General features: G+C 54.9%; 7 protein-coding genes across 7 annotated transcripts; 3 read left to right on the forward strand and 4 right to left on the reverse strand.

Moving 5' to 3' along the window:
- Window positions 1-13: 13 nt before the first annotated feature.
- Window positions 14-1,297, reverse strand: HMPREF1541_03849 (uncharacterized protein; the record flags this gene model as incomplete). Its single annotated transcript, XM_008718197.1, has 1 exon — window positions 14-1,297. The coding sequence occupies one exon, from the start codon at window positions 1,295-1,297 to the stop codon at window positions 14-16; it is 1,284 nt and encodes a 427-aa protein (XP_008716419.1).
- A 602-nt stretch (window positions 1,298-1,899) lies between these two features.
- HMPREF1541_03850 (uncharacterized protein) lies at window positions 1,900-3,222 on the forward strand (the record flags this gene model as incomplete). The annotated part of the gene is made up of 2 exons (XM_008718198.1): window positions 1,900-2,005; window positions 2,054-3,222. The coding sequence occupies 2 exons, from the start codon at window positions 1,900-1,902 to the stop codon at window positions 3,220-3,222; spliced, it is 1,275 nt and encodes a 424-aa protein (XP_008716420.1).
- A 494-nt stretch (window positions 3,223-3,716) lies between these two features.
- On the forward strand, window positions 3,717-6,005 carry HMPREF1541_03851 (uncharacterized protein; the record flags this gene model as incomplete). Its single annotated transcript, XM_008718199.1, has 1 exon — window positions 3,717-6,005. The coding sequence occupies one exon, from the start codon at window positions 3,717-3,719 to the stop codon at window positions 6,003-6,005; it is 2,289 nt and encodes a 762-aa protein (XP_008716421.1).
- A 1,391-nt stretch (window positions 6,006-7,396) lies between these two features.
- Window positions 7,397-7,789, reverse strand: HMPREF1541_03852 (uncharacterized protein; the record flags this gene model as incomplete). The annotated part of the gene is made up of 1 exon (XM_008718200.1): window positions 7,397-7,789. One exon carries the CDS (start codon window positions 7,787-7,789, stop codon window positions 7,397-7,399), a length of 393 nt encoding a protein of 130 aa, XP_008716422.1.
- A 461-nt stretch (window positions 7,790-8,250) lies between these two features.
- HMPREF1541_03853 (serine/threonine-protein phosphatase 4 catalytic subunit B) lies at window positions 8,251-9,668 on the forward strand (the record flags this gene model as incomplete). The annotated part of the gene is made up of 2 exons (XM_008718201.1): window positions 8,251-8,267; window positions 8,318-9,668. 2 exons carry the CDS (start codon window positions 8,251-8,253, stop codon window positions 9,666-9,668), a joined length of 1,368 nt encoding a protein of 455 aa, XP_008716423.1.
- A 691-nt stretch (window positions 9,669-10,359) lies between these two features.
- HMPREF1541_03854 (uncharacterized protein) lies at window positions 10,360-11,600 on the reverse strand (the record flags this gene model as incomplete). Its single annotated transcript, XM_008718202.1, has 2 exons — window positions 10,360-11,466; window positions 11,523-11,600. The coding sequence occupies 2 exons, from the start codon at window positions 11,598-11,600 to the stop codon at window positions 10,360-10,362; spliced, it is 1,185 nt and encodes a 394-aa protein (XP_008716424.1).
- An 878-nt stretch (window positions 11,601-12,478) lies between these two features.
- On the reverse strand, window positions 12,479-15,349 carry HMPREF1541_03855 (uncharacterized protein; the record flags this gene model as incomplete). The annotated part of the gene is made up of 8 exons (XM_008718203.1): window positions 12,479-12,547; window positions 12,596-12,947; window positions 12,991-13,822; window positions 13,874-13,957; window positions 14,005-14,220; window positions 14,270-14,958; window positions 15,017-15,161; window positions 15,208-15,349. 8 exons carry the CDS (start codon window positions 15,347-15,349, stop codon window positions 12,479-12,481), a joined length of 2,529 nt encoding a protein of 842 aa, XP_008716425.1.
- Between the last annotated feature and the right edge of the window lie 624 nt (window positions 15,350-15,973).

Below are 15,973 nucleotides of genomic sequence, written 5' to 3' on the forward strand. Positions count from 1 at the left end.
GGGTCTACTAAACCTACACCTTGATCTGAAAGTCCTTATAACTCCACTTCTCGGTAACCTTGACCTTCCTCTTCTTGGGCTGTAAGATAGGTTTCCTGCTCTCCAGCTTGCCGTTGACAAGCAGGTTGCGGAAGCGGTCAGTCATCAAGTTGCCTTCGGGCTTCAACCGCCGGAGCGATTCTTGTAGCTCATCCGGCAGCACGACTTCCAGGTGCTTCTCTGGTATCGCTCGATTGCCCAATTTGCGCCGCCTCAGCTGAGTGTCGTCGACATCGGGTTCCGCCTCATCGCTCCCAGAGCCTGGCTTGGCCAGCTCTTTGTTTTGCTCAGCTTTAATCATAGCCATGATTGCCTCTTCGGTTTGCTTCTGCTTCCTTCCCATCGCCGCCTCGTGCTTGGCCAGGCGCTCATTCTCCTTCCGACGCTTGATCTTATTGCGTTGTGATTGAGTCTTGCGCTCCGGTCGCTTCTTTTTGAGTGTCGCTTCGTCGTTTTCGGTCTCAAATCCTTCCCATACACTCTCGTAGTCCGCCTCAGCTTCCCTCTCAGCCTCCAAGGCGCTGGCCGCGACCCGGGCTTCTCGCTCTGCTTCGATTTTGGTCTGCTCTAGTCTTTTCTTCTCGGCCTCGACTTCCCTGTCGCCCTCCCGGTTGAGCAGATCATCCCAAGCTTCGAATGTCGGATTGTAGCTTGTTCCAGCATCCGGGTTCTGTACAGCACGGACAGGCCTACCGCTCGTTGTCATAGGCTGTGGGGCACGGCGTATAGTATCTGGAGCAACCTTGGCTCGTACCTTGGGAATATAGTCGTCCTCCACTGCCTTGCTTGGCTCTTCAGGGGCAGCAGACCACAGGTCAAACGCTGCATCTTCTTCCAGGCGCTCTGCCTGAAGATGTGACTGTGACGCGAGGTCTTTCTTGAGCAGCTGCACTTCTTTCTTGCTCACCCAGTCCTTCCTCTGGCGTTTGGCAGCAGGCTCGAGGATGCCATCAGTGACGCGTGCAGGCCGCTTGCGCCCGTCCACGGGAGGGACCGCAGAGCGCTGGGCCAGGATTTCGTCGACCTTCAACGGCTTGTGTAGCTGGTGTTTTTTCTTGATGTCTTCGGAGCCCGCGGTGTCTACCACGAACAGCTCATCAGAGCGTTTCTCCGATACTGGTCCGCCTTGTCTGATTTCTTCTCGCAACGACTCCAGGCCTTGCTGAACTTCGGTAATGTCAACATTTTTGCGCCACGCCTTTTTGCCCTTCCTTGATGGCTGCTTAGGTTGCTGTGGTTGACCAATCGATGACGGCATGGTCATATACAGTAGGACGGCAAAAGTCGAAGACAGGCGAGTGTTGCGTAGAGTTGTAGAGGATGTGGTAAAGTTGACCGGCTGCACATGAAAGTTCACAAAATTTCAGCCAAGGACTGGGGCGAATCGGCGGGCCCCGCACGGCGGAATGGGCATCATCCAACGCGGGTTGGACATGTTTGGATGTTACATCACCCCCCAAGACCAGGTTGCCTTGCTTCCGAAGTACAGTACAACGGGCGTAACACTTTCGAGGCCTGATGTCGCGCCCAGAGCTTTTCTCTCCGAAAGTCCAGTCAACTCCAAGCCCAACGTTTCCACCATACTATCTTTGTGCTCGTACAGACTTGATCGTCGCCTGGAAAATGCTTCGCTGCCAACGGCCCACTGAACTAGTCAACGACCTGGCTACTAAGGCGTCTCGCTTGAGCGCCTCAGCTGAATAAAGATGGCTTTGCTGCCCGCGGTCATCAGGAAGTTGAAACACGGTCTTTGGTAGTGGGTTTCTGATATTGGGTTGCAATGACTCAATCAGCATTTCAGTAAGGCTACTGTTTCGTGACCATATCGGCCATCCTGCTGGCCGAAGCCATTGTTGCAGCATGTTAGATCCATCCAAGCGCAAGAAAGCCTTTTCGCCCAAGGTTCGCACAGGATGCGACGTCTGCAAAAAGCGGAGGATAAAGTGTGATGAAGCCAAACCGAGATGTAGGTTGCTTGGACAGCACCGATGCACTAATTGACGAGATGGCACAGGTTTCCGGTGCAAACGAAGAGGTCTTCAATGTCACTACAGTGCTCCGAAGGTGTGGATCTTCGAGGCTCATTCGAGCACCCAAGAACTTGGTGCCGTCGGACCTTCAGCCAGCTTTCAGGTGCTGGCACCCGTTTTCGATGACACTACACATGCAGAGGAGCGACAGGCATTACAATTCTTCGTGTCCAGCATCGCACCGTGGATGGCGGACCATGGTGCACCAAACGCGCGTGGTTTTTGGGTTGCTACGGTGCCAAAGATGTACCACGCGGTTCCCGCCACGAGGCATCTGGTCACGGCACTTGGTTTGCTGGAAATGCGAATTGCGAATACTGGCAGCGACGTGCTGATCCAGCGCAGCATGAAGATCACCCAGCACTATACCAAAGCACTACACGAGATGGCTTCGCCGGCAGCGAACCGTGATGATATGGCTGTTGGACCAATACTTGCTTGGCTGCTAGAGGTTTTCATGAACAATGGCCCGAGCGCCGCCATACACGCACACGCCGCCAGGAAGCTGGCCCCTGAGATGCGGAACGGTAGGGGTGGGAGTGGTGTCCCTCAGTGTGAGCTCGACGCCGTGATCTTCAACATGCTCCGATCCCGCGCTCTACGCGGAAGATGCGACCTCCAGCCCTGTCAGGACACGTATGTGGCCGAAGCTGTCACCTGGCGCAACAAACCCATCGAAAAGAAGTCGACGGTCGAGATTCGGCGAGCATTCGAGGATTACTTTGAGAAGTTCTCTCCTCAAACCATGACATCAGATGATGTTGTGGCCGCGGAAGAGTTCATAACTAGATGCGAATCAGACATCCTGGCCAACGCCTACCTTTCAGACGAGGCCTCGGTTACATTCAGTGCGCTGCACTTCTTGTGCATGCTGTCAATGTTCGTTCTGCCTCAAGACATTGTCAAGTACTTCCCTGGTACTGCCAGTGTCGCGTGTGGCTTGGATTTTGTGCTGGAGAGTTGTGAGAATATGCTCGAGTTACGTCTGCCCAGGCAATCCGACCAGGAGTCGTTACAGGAGATAGTAGGGTTGAATATCCATGTGCTCGGCCTCTTTGCTCCAAAGGGGTGGCAGAGGCGCAGAAGCGATAGACTGATACGAGTGGCTTGCATGAGTCGCAAGTCTCTGAAGTCGATTCGCGAAACGCGTTAGACCGAGCAATTCGACAGCTTCCCGTTAGTATCGGTATGATAGCAGTCGCTAGTCACGCATATGACATATAGCATTTCGAACACTCAGGTACGATCAACACGATTATTGGGAAACACTGTTACGAGACAGCAGCCGTGACATCCCTCGGACTTTGAAGGAACATTCGCAACCACTTGGGGGGAGTGAGCAAGGAACGGCTCATAGTCAGTACGGGTCGGTATCCAGTCATCATCCTCACCACCGGGCTGATGGAACTGTGTTGAGCCCGTGCTACCAGTTGTTTCCAGCAACTACCTTGGACCTTGTTGGTGCCAGTCCAGGACTGAAAACTGGAGGATGGCCTGGGTGAAGCGCAGACGAGGCTCAAGCTAGACCCGAACTGGTCCGCCAGATCTTGGCACAGATTCCGCCCGCCTGCAAACTTCTCCGCATCGGAATTCTTTGTATGTTAGCTGCGTATACTTTTCTGGATCTCGTGCCACGCGTCCGTCAGGATGCCGGTTGTTAAGGGTGGTGTCTGGACCAACATTGAGGACGAGATCCTCAAGGCATCCGTCTCGAAATATGGTCTCAACCAGTGGCAGCGCGTCTCGTCTCTCCTCGCCCGTAAGACCGCGAAGCAGTGCAAGGCGCGGTGGACAGAATGGCTGGACCCGGGCATCCGCAAGGTGGAGTGGTCGAAGGAGGAAGATGAGAAGCTATTGCATCTGGCTAAGCTGATGCCCACACAATGGCGAACAATCGCACCCATCGTTGGCCGAACCGCGACACAGTGCCTAGAGCGTTATCAGCGGTTACTTGACGAAGCTGAGGCACGCGAGGACGACGAACTTGGCCTTGGTGGTCCGGAAGGAGGAGAGACCGCGGCGCCAACGGGTGACGATGTGCGCAAGTTGCGACCGGGCGAGACCGACCCAGATCCCGAGTCAAAACCCGCGAGACCAGACACTGTCGATCTTGACGAAGATGAGAAGGAAATGCTGAGCGAGGCTCGAGCTCGATTGGCCAATACACAGGGCAAGAAGGCAAAGCGAAAAGCTCGAGAACGCCAGCTAGAAGAGTCCAGGCGACTAGCGGTGTTGCAGAAGCGACGAGAACTGAAGAATGCCGGCATCAACATCAAGATCACCAATCGCAAAAAGGGACAGATGGACTACAATGCTGATGTTCCATTCGAAAAGGCTCCAGCTGCTGGTTTCTACGATACAATTGACGAGAAGACGACCAACGAGCGGGAACGAGAATCCTTCGATCCAAGGAAACAACAGCTCGCGCGTAAGCGGCAAGGCGACCAGGATGAAGAAAAGGACCCCAAACGCCAGAAGCAGGAAAAGGACAAAACTGCCGCAGCCGCGGCCGCTCGAGCCGGTCAGATGCAGAAGATGCGTGAAGCTGAGCAACAAAGTCGACGAAGAGGTCTCAACCTACCGGCCCCTCAGGTCAGCGATGCTGAGCTTGAAGACATCGTCAAGATGGGCTTAGCTGGTGATCGAGCTGTCAAAGCGTCAGGCGAGGATGAGACCGACACTCAGCGTCTCGTATCTGGCTACGCGAACATGGTCGGCCAAACACCGATCAGGACGCCGCGGGCCCCTGCCCAGGAGGACCATATCGCCAATGAAATTCGTAACATCCGTGCCCTAACAGATACGCAATCATCACTTCTCGGCGGTGAGAACACTCCTCTTCATGAAGGGGCTGCCTCGACCGGTTTCGATGGCATCGCTCCACGAAGAAACGACATGGTGACCCCTAATCCTATGGCGACTCCACGACAGCCTAATGGTGCAAATCGCGTGGGAGCCACCCCTCTCCGGACCCCTCGCGACAGTTACACTCTCAACGCTGCGGACCAGCAGCAACTCGTCTCACAAACGCCGGCCGAGATTCGACACGCGGAACAAGTCACCAAAGCCTCACTACGTGCAAAACTAGCCTCTCTCCCAAAACCAAAAGCCACATCCTGGGAGCTCGAAGAACTCCCAACCGAAAACGCCGAAGTCACTGCGCCATCCATCTCCCAGGAAGATCAGGAAGAGATCGACCGGCGCGCGCAACAAGCCCGCGAAGCCGCGGCCCTGGCCGAATTCAAGCGCCAGAGCACCGTCTATCAGCGGTCGCTACCACGCCCCAAAACTATCAATTACACCGCCCTCGCCCAAGACGCCGCCTCAAACACCGACCCAATCCGTGCTCTCATCGCCTCCGAGACCGCCCTTCTCATGGCTCACGACGCCCGCAAATTCCCTCTACCAAACTCCTCCGTCTCCGGCAAACCGCCAACACTCGCCCCTCTCCCAGACGACCTCCACGCCGCCGCCCGTGCAGAGCTCGCCCGCGACCTCAGCCCCTCCGACCAAGAAGCGTACCACGCCGCGGTAACCTCCCACTACGCCGACCTCGACGCCGCAAACCCCCTACCGCACACCATCCCACCATCGGCGCCCGCCTCCGCCTACGCGCGCCCCTTCGCGAGCGCGACGGCGGCGCTGCACGCGCTGGCGGAGCAGGACGCCAAAACCGAGGCGCTGCTCAAGAAGCTGCACGGCGGGTACGCGGCGCGGCAGAGGGCGCTGAGGAAGAAGATCGAGGAGCGCTACGAGGAGGTCGAGAAAACGAGGGTGGAATTGGAGTGTTTCACGAACTTGCGCATTGGTGAGGAGGCGGCGTTGACCAGGCGGCTGGAGGGTCTGAGGGAGGAGGTGGCGGCTGTGAGTAGGCGGGAGAGGGAGGCTCAGGAGGAGTATAGGAAGGTCAAAGAGGGTGAGGTCAACGGCTTGTAGGACTTCAATGCTATATATGTAAGCAGTGATGAGGCAATGGCACGGAGGTTCGGGATATCGATTTGGGGAGGGAGAGAGGTGAAATACGAGACATAGAGCTTGATGAGCTGTATTGATTGGTTTCTGGCAGTATTGGTGGCTAAGTAATGCTCACCATTGCCCTAACAATACTCAACGTCCACACCTGCTTCGTTCCATCAGTCGCTGCTAGGCCTCCTCGGACCGCTCACCACAGTCTCCCGGACGAGTGAACACGGTATTCCAAACATATCTCGTCAGACCAGAACATCCACGACCGGGACACGTAGCGGCACCACCTCAAGGACTGTAATCCTCAGAAATGCACACGTACTTCTAGACGGTCATAGACATCAGGATCCCGCCCGCAAGGGAGGGCAATGCCAGTCCCATAAGCACGGCCGCATACTGAGACTGGCTGAGAGCTTTTCTGGGCACGCAAATGCCGAGGCCGAGAAGTAGTCCAAGAGCGTAGGTCAACGCTTCAACAAAAATTTGCGAGCACAACACCCGCGACGTTGCCACAAGAGCGGTGGAACCAGTGGTAGAAAAGCCACATGATGGCCCAGCCATTCCAGGCGCTGAAGAGCAGGGCCACGAGAGCCCTCAATGAGAGCTCTAAACAGCTTGGTCTTGTCGGTTTTGGCTTTTGTGACAACTTGTGCGAGCTTCCATGGTTGCTGAGACTCGGGCTTCCATTATACGAGGTGAGACGGGCAGCAGCAAGTGCGTTGCTTAACGGATCATCCTGCTTTAAGATGTACGTGCCGGCAAGCTTGATCACGGATTCTGAGGCACCCAGCCGTGTCAAGATTTTGGTGCTGTTCCGGATTCGTTAGCAAGTCAGATCATGAGAGCTGTAAATATTCAGACGTACCTGTCGATTCGTCCACCTTCCGCAATGTCATGAGGTGTACAGTTCTGGAGGCATATGATTGTCACCAACTCCTTGGACACCTCATTTTCGTCCAAAGCAGCGTCGGAGAACCCAGGACTATTGAAGGGATTACTTCGAGTGGTCGAGCCCAATTCGATATCCGGGTTGTAGGGAGGCAAGTAGTTCTGTGCCATCTCGCACAGGCTGATGGAAAACCCCCGATGAAGGATCTGGAAGCGTGCTGGACACGAGTCGAAGGCGTGTTGGGTACGACTGAGGGTCTGAACGCCACGGTGACGGTTTCGATAAATCTGCAGCCGAATTGATACTCGGTAACGAGTGTTGTATTGGTGGAAAGATCAGAAGACTGGAAGAGCAGCGTATGGGTATGAGCTGCTTCCGCTCCTGCCACTCAGCCTTAAACAGGTGCCTTCCGACCTGCTTCAAGATTCACAGAAGTAGGCCTCTTGGGAAAGTACGGCCTCGACCGGCTGCATCACCTCTTGTTGGAGTCCGTCGTCGCTGCCACTTGCTCTGGTGCGCTCGGGCCCTCGAATCCTAACATGCGCCCCACCCAGCCCTTTGGTTTCGGTACTGGACATTCTCTTGCCTGTTGCTCGAGCTGTCTTGCCTCTTCCTGGAGCATTCTCAGAATTGCGGCTTCTTTTTGGATTACCGCTTCGCGAGAACTCCCTGACTTTTCCGCGCGCGCTGGTTTCGACGGTTCCTCAACATCCGGCTGAAGCTTTCCATCAGCATCTAGATATTGTCGTCGCGGTCGCGGGCACGGGAAGACATGTGGGATGCCGACCACCACAAACGATGCCAGGAGAGTGCCAGCAAATAGGGTCGAGGTCGCAGTAGAGCGCGGGTGCAGGTGAGGAGGCATGCTGAAGGCCAGAACGTGCCTATCTCGAGTCTTTGTCGGCTTTCCTGCACCGTCGGGATTGCGGCGAAGCTCAGCCTGCTCGTATATAGCTGTGGGAAATTTGGGGAATGAATGAAGCTCAAAGTCACCTGAGTTCGCGGGTCAATGGCATTGTTGGACACTGTGCTTCGCCCTAGCGCGATCAGATATCGCCGTACCAGACGTCAGGTCGAGCAGGTCCAATTCGCCGCACTGCTTCGAGGACTGCAACAGCACTTTACATTCAGCAGAGCATACTCCCAGACTGCAAAGAATACGGCTTGCCCGGCATATGCGACTCCTTGTACCCGGCGAACTCAAAGGTTGTGAGCGAAGACGTTGATCCCCCACCGCCCACGAGATCAGTTTTGACCCTCCGGCAATATTCGCACGCTGTACAAAGGCTGGGTGCCATGCGGCGGTGCTAGGAAGATACACACAGTATGAGCGATCTAGACAGGTACGTCAATACTGCAAGTCTGGCGTCTCGCATAGACTGACCATCTGCAGGGCCATCGCCCAACTGCGCGCATGCCGACCAATACCAGAACCCCAAGTCCGCGAGCTCTGCTACAAGGCACGTGAGCTCCTGATAGAAGAAGGCAACGTTGTCACAGTCGATGCACCTGTAACGATATGCGGCGACATCCATGGCCAGTTTCATGACTTGATGGAACTCTTCCGCGTTGGCGGCGATGTACCCGACACTAATTACCTCTTCATGGGCGACTTCGTTGACCGGGGGTTCTACTCGCTCGAGTCTTTCCTCTTGCTCCTCTGCCTCAAAGTCCGCTACCCCGACCGCATCACCCTTATCCGCGGCAACCACGAGTCCCGCCAGATCACAACCGTTTATGGCTTCTACGACGAGTGCATTCGCAAATACGGCTCTGCTAACGTGTGGCGCTACTGCTGCGAAGTCTTCGACTACCTCGCGCTTGGTGCGCTGATCCTCGGAGCCACGACCGATGTTCCCCCTTCCGGCCCGAATGCCTCCTCTTTTCTCGAGACCCAATCTACGCTCCCACCTGAGGACGACGAAATAGAGTCCGAAGTTCTCAACGCGAGCGGCGAAGTAGTACAGCGCTTTCTCCGCAAACAGTACGGTTCTCCGGGACAGAACGGCAGCAACACCATCACTCGCTCTTCGCCCACACCCGGCGAACCGCATTCGCCGCAGGAAGCAGCACTCACTTCACCCTCATCTAATACCAACTCTTCCCAGCCGAACCCTCCGTCACTGTTCCAGCCCCCCACCTCGACCACGGGTGCAGTCCTCTGCGTCCACGGCGGCCTCTCCCCCCTCATTGAAACGGTAGATAAAATCCGTCTGATCGACCGCAAGCAAGAAGTGCCCCACGAGGGCGCCATGTGTGATCTTCTCTGGTCCGATCCAGACGAGATCGAAGGCTGGGGTCTCTCACCGAGAGGCGCGGGTTTCCTATTCGGCGCAGATATCGTTCGGCACTTCAATCACAACAACGATCTAAGCATGATTGCGCGTGCGCACCAGCTGGTCATGGAGGGCTACAAGGAGATGTTCGACAAGACGATAGTCACAGTATGGTCTGCGCCCAACTACTGTTACCGCTGCGGCAATGTGGCTGCCATTCTGGAGCTGGGCGAAGACGGGAGCAATGGCGGTTGCGTGGCGCGGGCAAATGGCGAGCAGGGGAGACGGGAACCGGTGGGCGGAGGTGCCGGAGGAGGGCAACAAGGCGAAGGGGGAGGAGGCGGGGGAAACTCGCAGGTGCTCTGGAATCTCGCGAGCCCGGGAAGACGGTATCGCGTCTTTGAAGCGGCACCGCAGGGTACGAGGGGCATGCCGGCGAAGAAGCCCGTCGGCGAGTATTTCCTGTGAGTTTCTGTGTGTACGATTATGAAATGGTCGCCCTGTCTATTTTCTTTCGGGCGACCGATCACGGAATCAATGAGCGTTGGCGTTCGGATCAGCTTGTTGTATCTGTCCCACACGTGTGGCGGGGGCGCAAGAAAGAAACGGGGTTCGTAGATTGACACCACAAGTCTATACAATTTTTCGGCCGCGATTGGCACGTCTCGCGAAGGACAAAATGGCATATGGGGGCATTCGGAAGAGGAGCCATACACTTTGGATAGTTTCGAGACCGTTGCATTGCATTGCATATTCACCAACTTTCCCATGCGAGGAAGAAGTTATGTCAATTGCTGGCTTTGAGACGATTATGAATCGTCCTCATGTCTGTAAGAGTTGTGATTCCTAATCTCGCATCCTCATTTCTCTCCGCTAGAAAAATCAAACTTTTGGTCTGGTGTCATGCGTGCACGCATCCTGTACCCCCCCAAATTGGTGAACTTTGCGCAGCCCTTTGACACTCTGGGCGTCTGTGACGCGTCAAATTAGTTCAGGCGTGGTGTGGTGAGATAGGCCAGAGTAGCATTTGTCCTGGACGTAACGTCTGTCGATGCGAATATCCAAGGAGGGTATTCCAGTGGTACGTTGTGGTGCTTGGTCGTAAGTCATAGGCTGACTCGGGGGGTTTCGGCCCCCAGACCCCCTGTGAAGCACAGCCTTATGCATTAACATTGTTCACGCCGCCGCCCTCAGCAACATCCTCCACCCAGTCCTGCACATCGCCCACTGCAGCACGGACCCCGTCGGCAGCATCATCGTCGTCGTCGCCGACATTGTCTGCAGCGTCGTGACCGGCAGCACCATCACCACCACCAGCGTCGTGCGCGTCAACCCCTTTCCGCCCCTTCTTCTGCTCTCCCGTCTTCCAATCGATGCGTTCCGCAACGTCCATCATGCGTTCAAACACCTGACGGCCAACATATCTCCAGAACCCTCCCGCCCTGACGCAAGTCTGCCTTTGCTCGTTCTCATGCTTGACCAGATCATCCGCGATAGCAATGCGCAACTGCGCCAGCACCATCGCCTTCTCTTGGTTGCCTTTGTTGCCACTACTGCCTCGCTTTGGCGTAATTGGCGTATTCGCTGTAGCGGTGCCATCTCCCGTAGCCTCGACAGGTATGTCCAGCTTGATGAGTACGGCATTGACTAGGGATTCCTGCTCGTCATCCAAGGCCGAGCCATGGTAAGCCTCGCCGCTGCCGTACGAAAATGAGTCGCGCTCCTTGCGTTTCCTGAGGCCACGCTTCCGCTCGGCCTCGACTCTCCTGGTTCTGCCGACCTCTTTGAGCAGCAGTGCCTTGTGCTCTGCGATGCTCGTGACATATCTTCTGTTACGCTCCATAACGTCCTCGATGCATTTGTCGGTGGCGAGTGGGTGGCTCTCGCCGGTAGACTGCTCGCCATGCAGTACGAAGGCGATATGATCGATGTCTGCGACGCGAAGGGCCACTGGGTGCTTGCTCTGGTTTTTGAGTGATTTGCGGCGCGACTTGGCTTCTTTGGCTTCGCGTTTCGCGGCACGCACCTCAGCTTTTGTGGCTTTTGGTTTGCTGGAAGTGGTAGAGGGGGCAGAATTGGAAGTTGTCTCGTCAGCCAGATCGTTCTCGAGATTGACATCGTCGTCAGCCTGAATATCACGGTCATGGTTGATAGGTGCGTTGACATCTCGCTCCTGCAGGGCGGGTCCGCGGCTTCTTTTGTTCTTGACAGATGCCAGGGCTTCAGCCTCAACAAGTGAAACATATTCGGCTTTGAGCTCAGCAATCTGGAAGGTCAGCTTCTAAAACGACACCATGTTGGGGGTCCATAGAGCTACAATACCTTCTTGTGGCGCTCATGATGTTGGTTATCGGCTTGGATACACGCAAAGCAGTTGTGGCTCGTGCCAATTGCGTGCATAGTTGGATGATAGCGATAGCAAGGTATCGAGTGAATTCCATAACATGACTGTCTGGCCTTCGGATGATTGGCTTTGGTTGGGCAGGCGTAGCAAGTATGCTCTGCAATATCGTTGTCAGCCTGGTAGATCTGCTTGCCTAGGAGTAGGTTGTGTTGACTCACCGAGCCCTGAGGCCGCTTCCCATCGTAAGATGCTGGTTCCTGTACCAGCCTCCATGTCTACGGCTTCTAACCTGGATTTTTGGTTCATAATACAGACTGTAAGACAGGATGAGAGTACAGCGCTGTTGCGTACAGAGGCGAGGTTGCGGGTATGTGTGCATGTAGTGGTGAAGACAAGGCAGATAGCACGTGACTCGAACTGAAGAAATGCCCTGCGCACCATGACAACCGAACAACAAGTGGCAGCCTGGCCAAGCCAGTGAATGAGTGAGGAGGGCCACAATAATCAGAAGACCAGATCGTTCGACTACTGGCACTCTCCAAACAGAGTAAGCCGGTACACCAGAAGTCTGCGAGGGCTGGGCTGCAAAGGAAAGACGGATCGACGCGTAGAACGGACCGCAACGCAGCGAGCAGAGAATGACAGCAGATAATCCTGCAGCGGTCAAGCAGAACGGGTCAATGTGATTTGGTCAACGATCGTATCTTGGCGATTATCGACTGCGGGCAACCCGCAACGGTGTCCAAGGAGACAAAGAGTGACGGATCTGGGGCGGGAGCCCTCCAAAAATGAGCGACCATATGCTCTCAATGTTTGCTCTTCGATACAGAGCTGCCGCATTCATCGGCAGACCAAGTGAGGGACTTGAAGAAACTTTGCACAGCTTGCGAAAACGACTGGTCGACGGCAAGAGCTGGGTACCTGCATATCTCGCTCAGGCAACATCGCGGACCAGTCTCGCAGTGCACCAGACGTACGGATAGTTGTGTTGGTACCAATTGACCTATCAATGTCAGCATATGTCCTTTCTCGGCAGAGGTGGCCGCCTTACGAAGCTGCGTCGTCCTGCAATCCGCGGCACGGTCGCCCAGCTCCCACCCAAACAAATGTTGTGCTTGTTGTCGAAGAAATCAGCGGAGTAACCCGGATACAACTCCATGGGTATGTAGCCCTCAAAGGCTGCCAATACAGTGCTCGTCCACTCCCACAGACCTCCCATGTCGCCTTGCCCGCGCAGTCTGGCTCCATCAGACGTCACTGGAGAAGGCACCCAGTGCTTGAAGCCGACATTACAGTCAGTCAGATCAACAAAGAAGTCAGTGGGTTGGAGAGTGCTGCCATTGGCAGCCTTGAGGGAAGTTCCTGACGGTGGCGTCTCTTCTACGCCATCGTTGCTGAGATGTCTGGAGGTGTAAGCACGTGATCGATTATCTCTAGAACTCTTACCCGTTCACAGCAGAGATCAGCTCTCCTGGCTTCTCAGGGGCTTGCAGCTTCTGAGCATCAACATAGTTGTAGATACTCCGTGTCTCCTCTAAAGAAGGGATGCGACCGTGAGCCCACGTAGCGTAGTGGGCGAGTTCGTCATATGATGCCATGACCGGCCAATCGAGGGCGTACCTCAGAGGAATAGGCCCGTAAACTGTTCGGATAAACTTGCCCTCGACGAAAGCTGGACTAGCGACGGGGCCAGCCTGCGTGGAGGATGTGTCTCTGTTCCAGCTAGTTAGATTGCTGTCGAACGCCTCCTTGACGATCCAGGAGGCAGGCAATGTATCAACGTTCGTTGACTCGAGGAAATATGCGTAGTCGCCATTGCTGATGGGGCGGCTCTGGGCTTCAAAAGCTTTGACTGTGACCGTGCGGGACGGCCTCTCGATGTCCCACGCAAAGTATCTGTCGGGACCATCATTATTCTCCGGGTCGTCCAGTCCGAGAACGATCTTCGATTCGGGAATGGTATGCCACTGGTTCGGGGTACGATTCTGTGAGGAGGTCTGCGCCAATTTCTCGAAGTCAGGGGTCGGACTTCCCGGAGGTGGCAGGACTCGGCTGCTTTGGATGAGCATATAGAGAAAAGTCTCCAGGTGCATGGCCTCGTGTTCGTAGGCTAACCAATAGCCTCGCGCAAGACGCCGGTCAGACAAAGTCCGACCTGACTCAATACTCTCCGTGAAACGAGCCCGAATGTCAGACTGATACTTCGTGATCTCGTCCAGCTGCGGCCATTTGTCCGGGATCTCGGAATGATCATGACACTTCTCTGGATCATCAACGTCTGTCGTTGTGTCAAAGAACATCATCATCATGATCCTTGAGTATTTCTTACCTGGATCGATGCCGCGCTCGAACATCTTGGGATAACTGGCCGGTTCGATGAACTTGTCCGATGTCGCCTTATGATGATGGATGTCTGGAATGACCAGTTAGAGCATACTACGGACTTACCGTGTAACTTACCTGCAAAAGCTGGAATGTGACCAAGGTAGAATATCAGGTCATTCCGGAGCTTGATCGGCTTGTTGAGGAGCTCATCCTTGGGGACCATGGCCTTAGTGACGGTGTCCCAGGCAGCCCAGAGTTGTTGCCACTCGGTGAGAGTCGGCATAGGAGATGCAGCGTATTGCTTTGGATTCTCCCTGAATTCGAAATTTGCCGGAGACAGAAGGTGGATTTCTGTAAATGTCAGCTCGATCTTATCATACGAATGAAATCGTGAACTCACGATAGTCCTTTGAGGAATTTTCGAAAGCCATTTGATGCACTAGGCCAGATTCACGCCAAAGGTTATGGCTACGATCTCCAGGAAATTTCCAGGATTCTTCAAGATAAATCGTTTCTCCTGCACGAACGCTGAAGTCCTTGGTCTCGACATCTTTCAGAGCGACATATGTGGCGTAATGCTTCTTTTGCTGATTGTCGAACGCAGTGTGGACGCGCCAATCATCTTGCTGAAAGGCGTTATAGCCGAGGAGACCGTTGGCACCATCCAATGCATTGCGATAGAAGCGCTCGGTAACGCTTTCGTCATCATTGTATGCCCTGAAAACACGCTCTGCGTCTTGGCATGCATCAAGACCAACCAGAAGGCTATCCTCAGGGCCGAGCACACGAGCGTAACCAGCCAGAAATACCGCGGCATCGTGCGGCGCGAAGTTCCCAATAGAGGAGCCCAGGCTCATTATACATGTTGTGTTACACTTGGGGGAGCGCCTTGCGTCGTGGTTCAACCAAACGAGCGCATCGTCATAGGTCCCGTGCAGGCCTCTGAACATTACGTGCTTGTATGCCTCAATGTCGAGCAGCGAAAACGTCCGCTCGAGTTCGGGGAGAGACAGATCGAGTGCATAGTACTCGACGTCTTTCTTGGCAGCCTCGAAAGCGTCCAAAAGAATACTGACCTTTCGGAGGTTCCTGCAATACAACAAATGAGTATTACTGCAAAGCGGCAAGGGTACACGCTTGTACTCACCCACTTCCGAGCTCTACGAGCCGGCTATGAGCAGGGAATCGAGCCGCGATATCTGCCGCATGGGTACGAAGGGTATCAATCTCGGCGTTGGTGAGGTAGTATTCCTCCAGGTAGGTGATTTCCTCAAAGATCCTGAGCCCCTTGTCTGCTACAGTTTAGTAATGATCTCATTCCAGCAAGTCCCGTGATACCGTCGTAGAGCAGCAGTGTCGACAAGCTCTTTGCCTCGCCCGGCGGCGGGTTCATCGTTGCACGTACATTGTCGGCCAAGGACTTCAGGGTGGTAGAGCGAATGTCCAGGATAGGGACTCTCATGCCAGAAGCGTCGCCCATGATGAAGGATGAAATGAAGTGACTCTCGGCGCAGAGGTCAGTGTTCACTTGTATTTCAACCCACAGTCGGTACAGTGGAGATATAGAATGTATCAAGGATTTGGATGCATGACGGACTGTTCGAAGTCCCGAACGGCCGTTAGGTCAGCCATGGCTGACAGAGCTAAAGCAATGATCGCAAACTCTGAGCAGACCACCAGGCAGACTGATGTCAGCCTGCTCCAACAAGGGCCCGGCCGGCACCAGGTACGCACAGCATACGGCGCCACTCACGTGTGCAGTATGGGGCGACTAAGTAAACGAGGTAGGTTTGAATACCGAATGAGGGAGAGGGCCGAATGTAAGCGGATCTCAAACTCACACGGAGAGCAAAGAGTCTAGCCACGAGGATATCATAGCTCCCGCTTGTGTATGGGAACATAACCAATGGGATGCACTGCTCCTGAAAGAAAGAATAGAAACAACGCCTAATGGCGAAGGAGAATCCACTGCCAGGGAGTGGTGACGAACAACTGAGATCAAGGTTTCTCCATCACGGGAGACGGCCTCCCTGTCCTATTCACAGCAGCAGCGGGGAACCGTGGCTGATTCGGAATCAACATCGAGAAGAATTGCCGGTACTGG

The sequence above is a fragment of the Cyphellophora europaea genome, assembly GCF_000365145.1.
Source record: "Cyphellophora europaea CBS 101466 unplaced genomic scaffold supercont1.3, whole genome shotgun sequence".
In the NCBI taxonomy this organism is placed as follows: domain Eukaryota; kingdom Fungi; phylum Ascomycota; class Eurotiomycetes; order Chaetothyriales; family Cyphellophoraceae; genus Cyphellophora; species Cyphellophora europaea.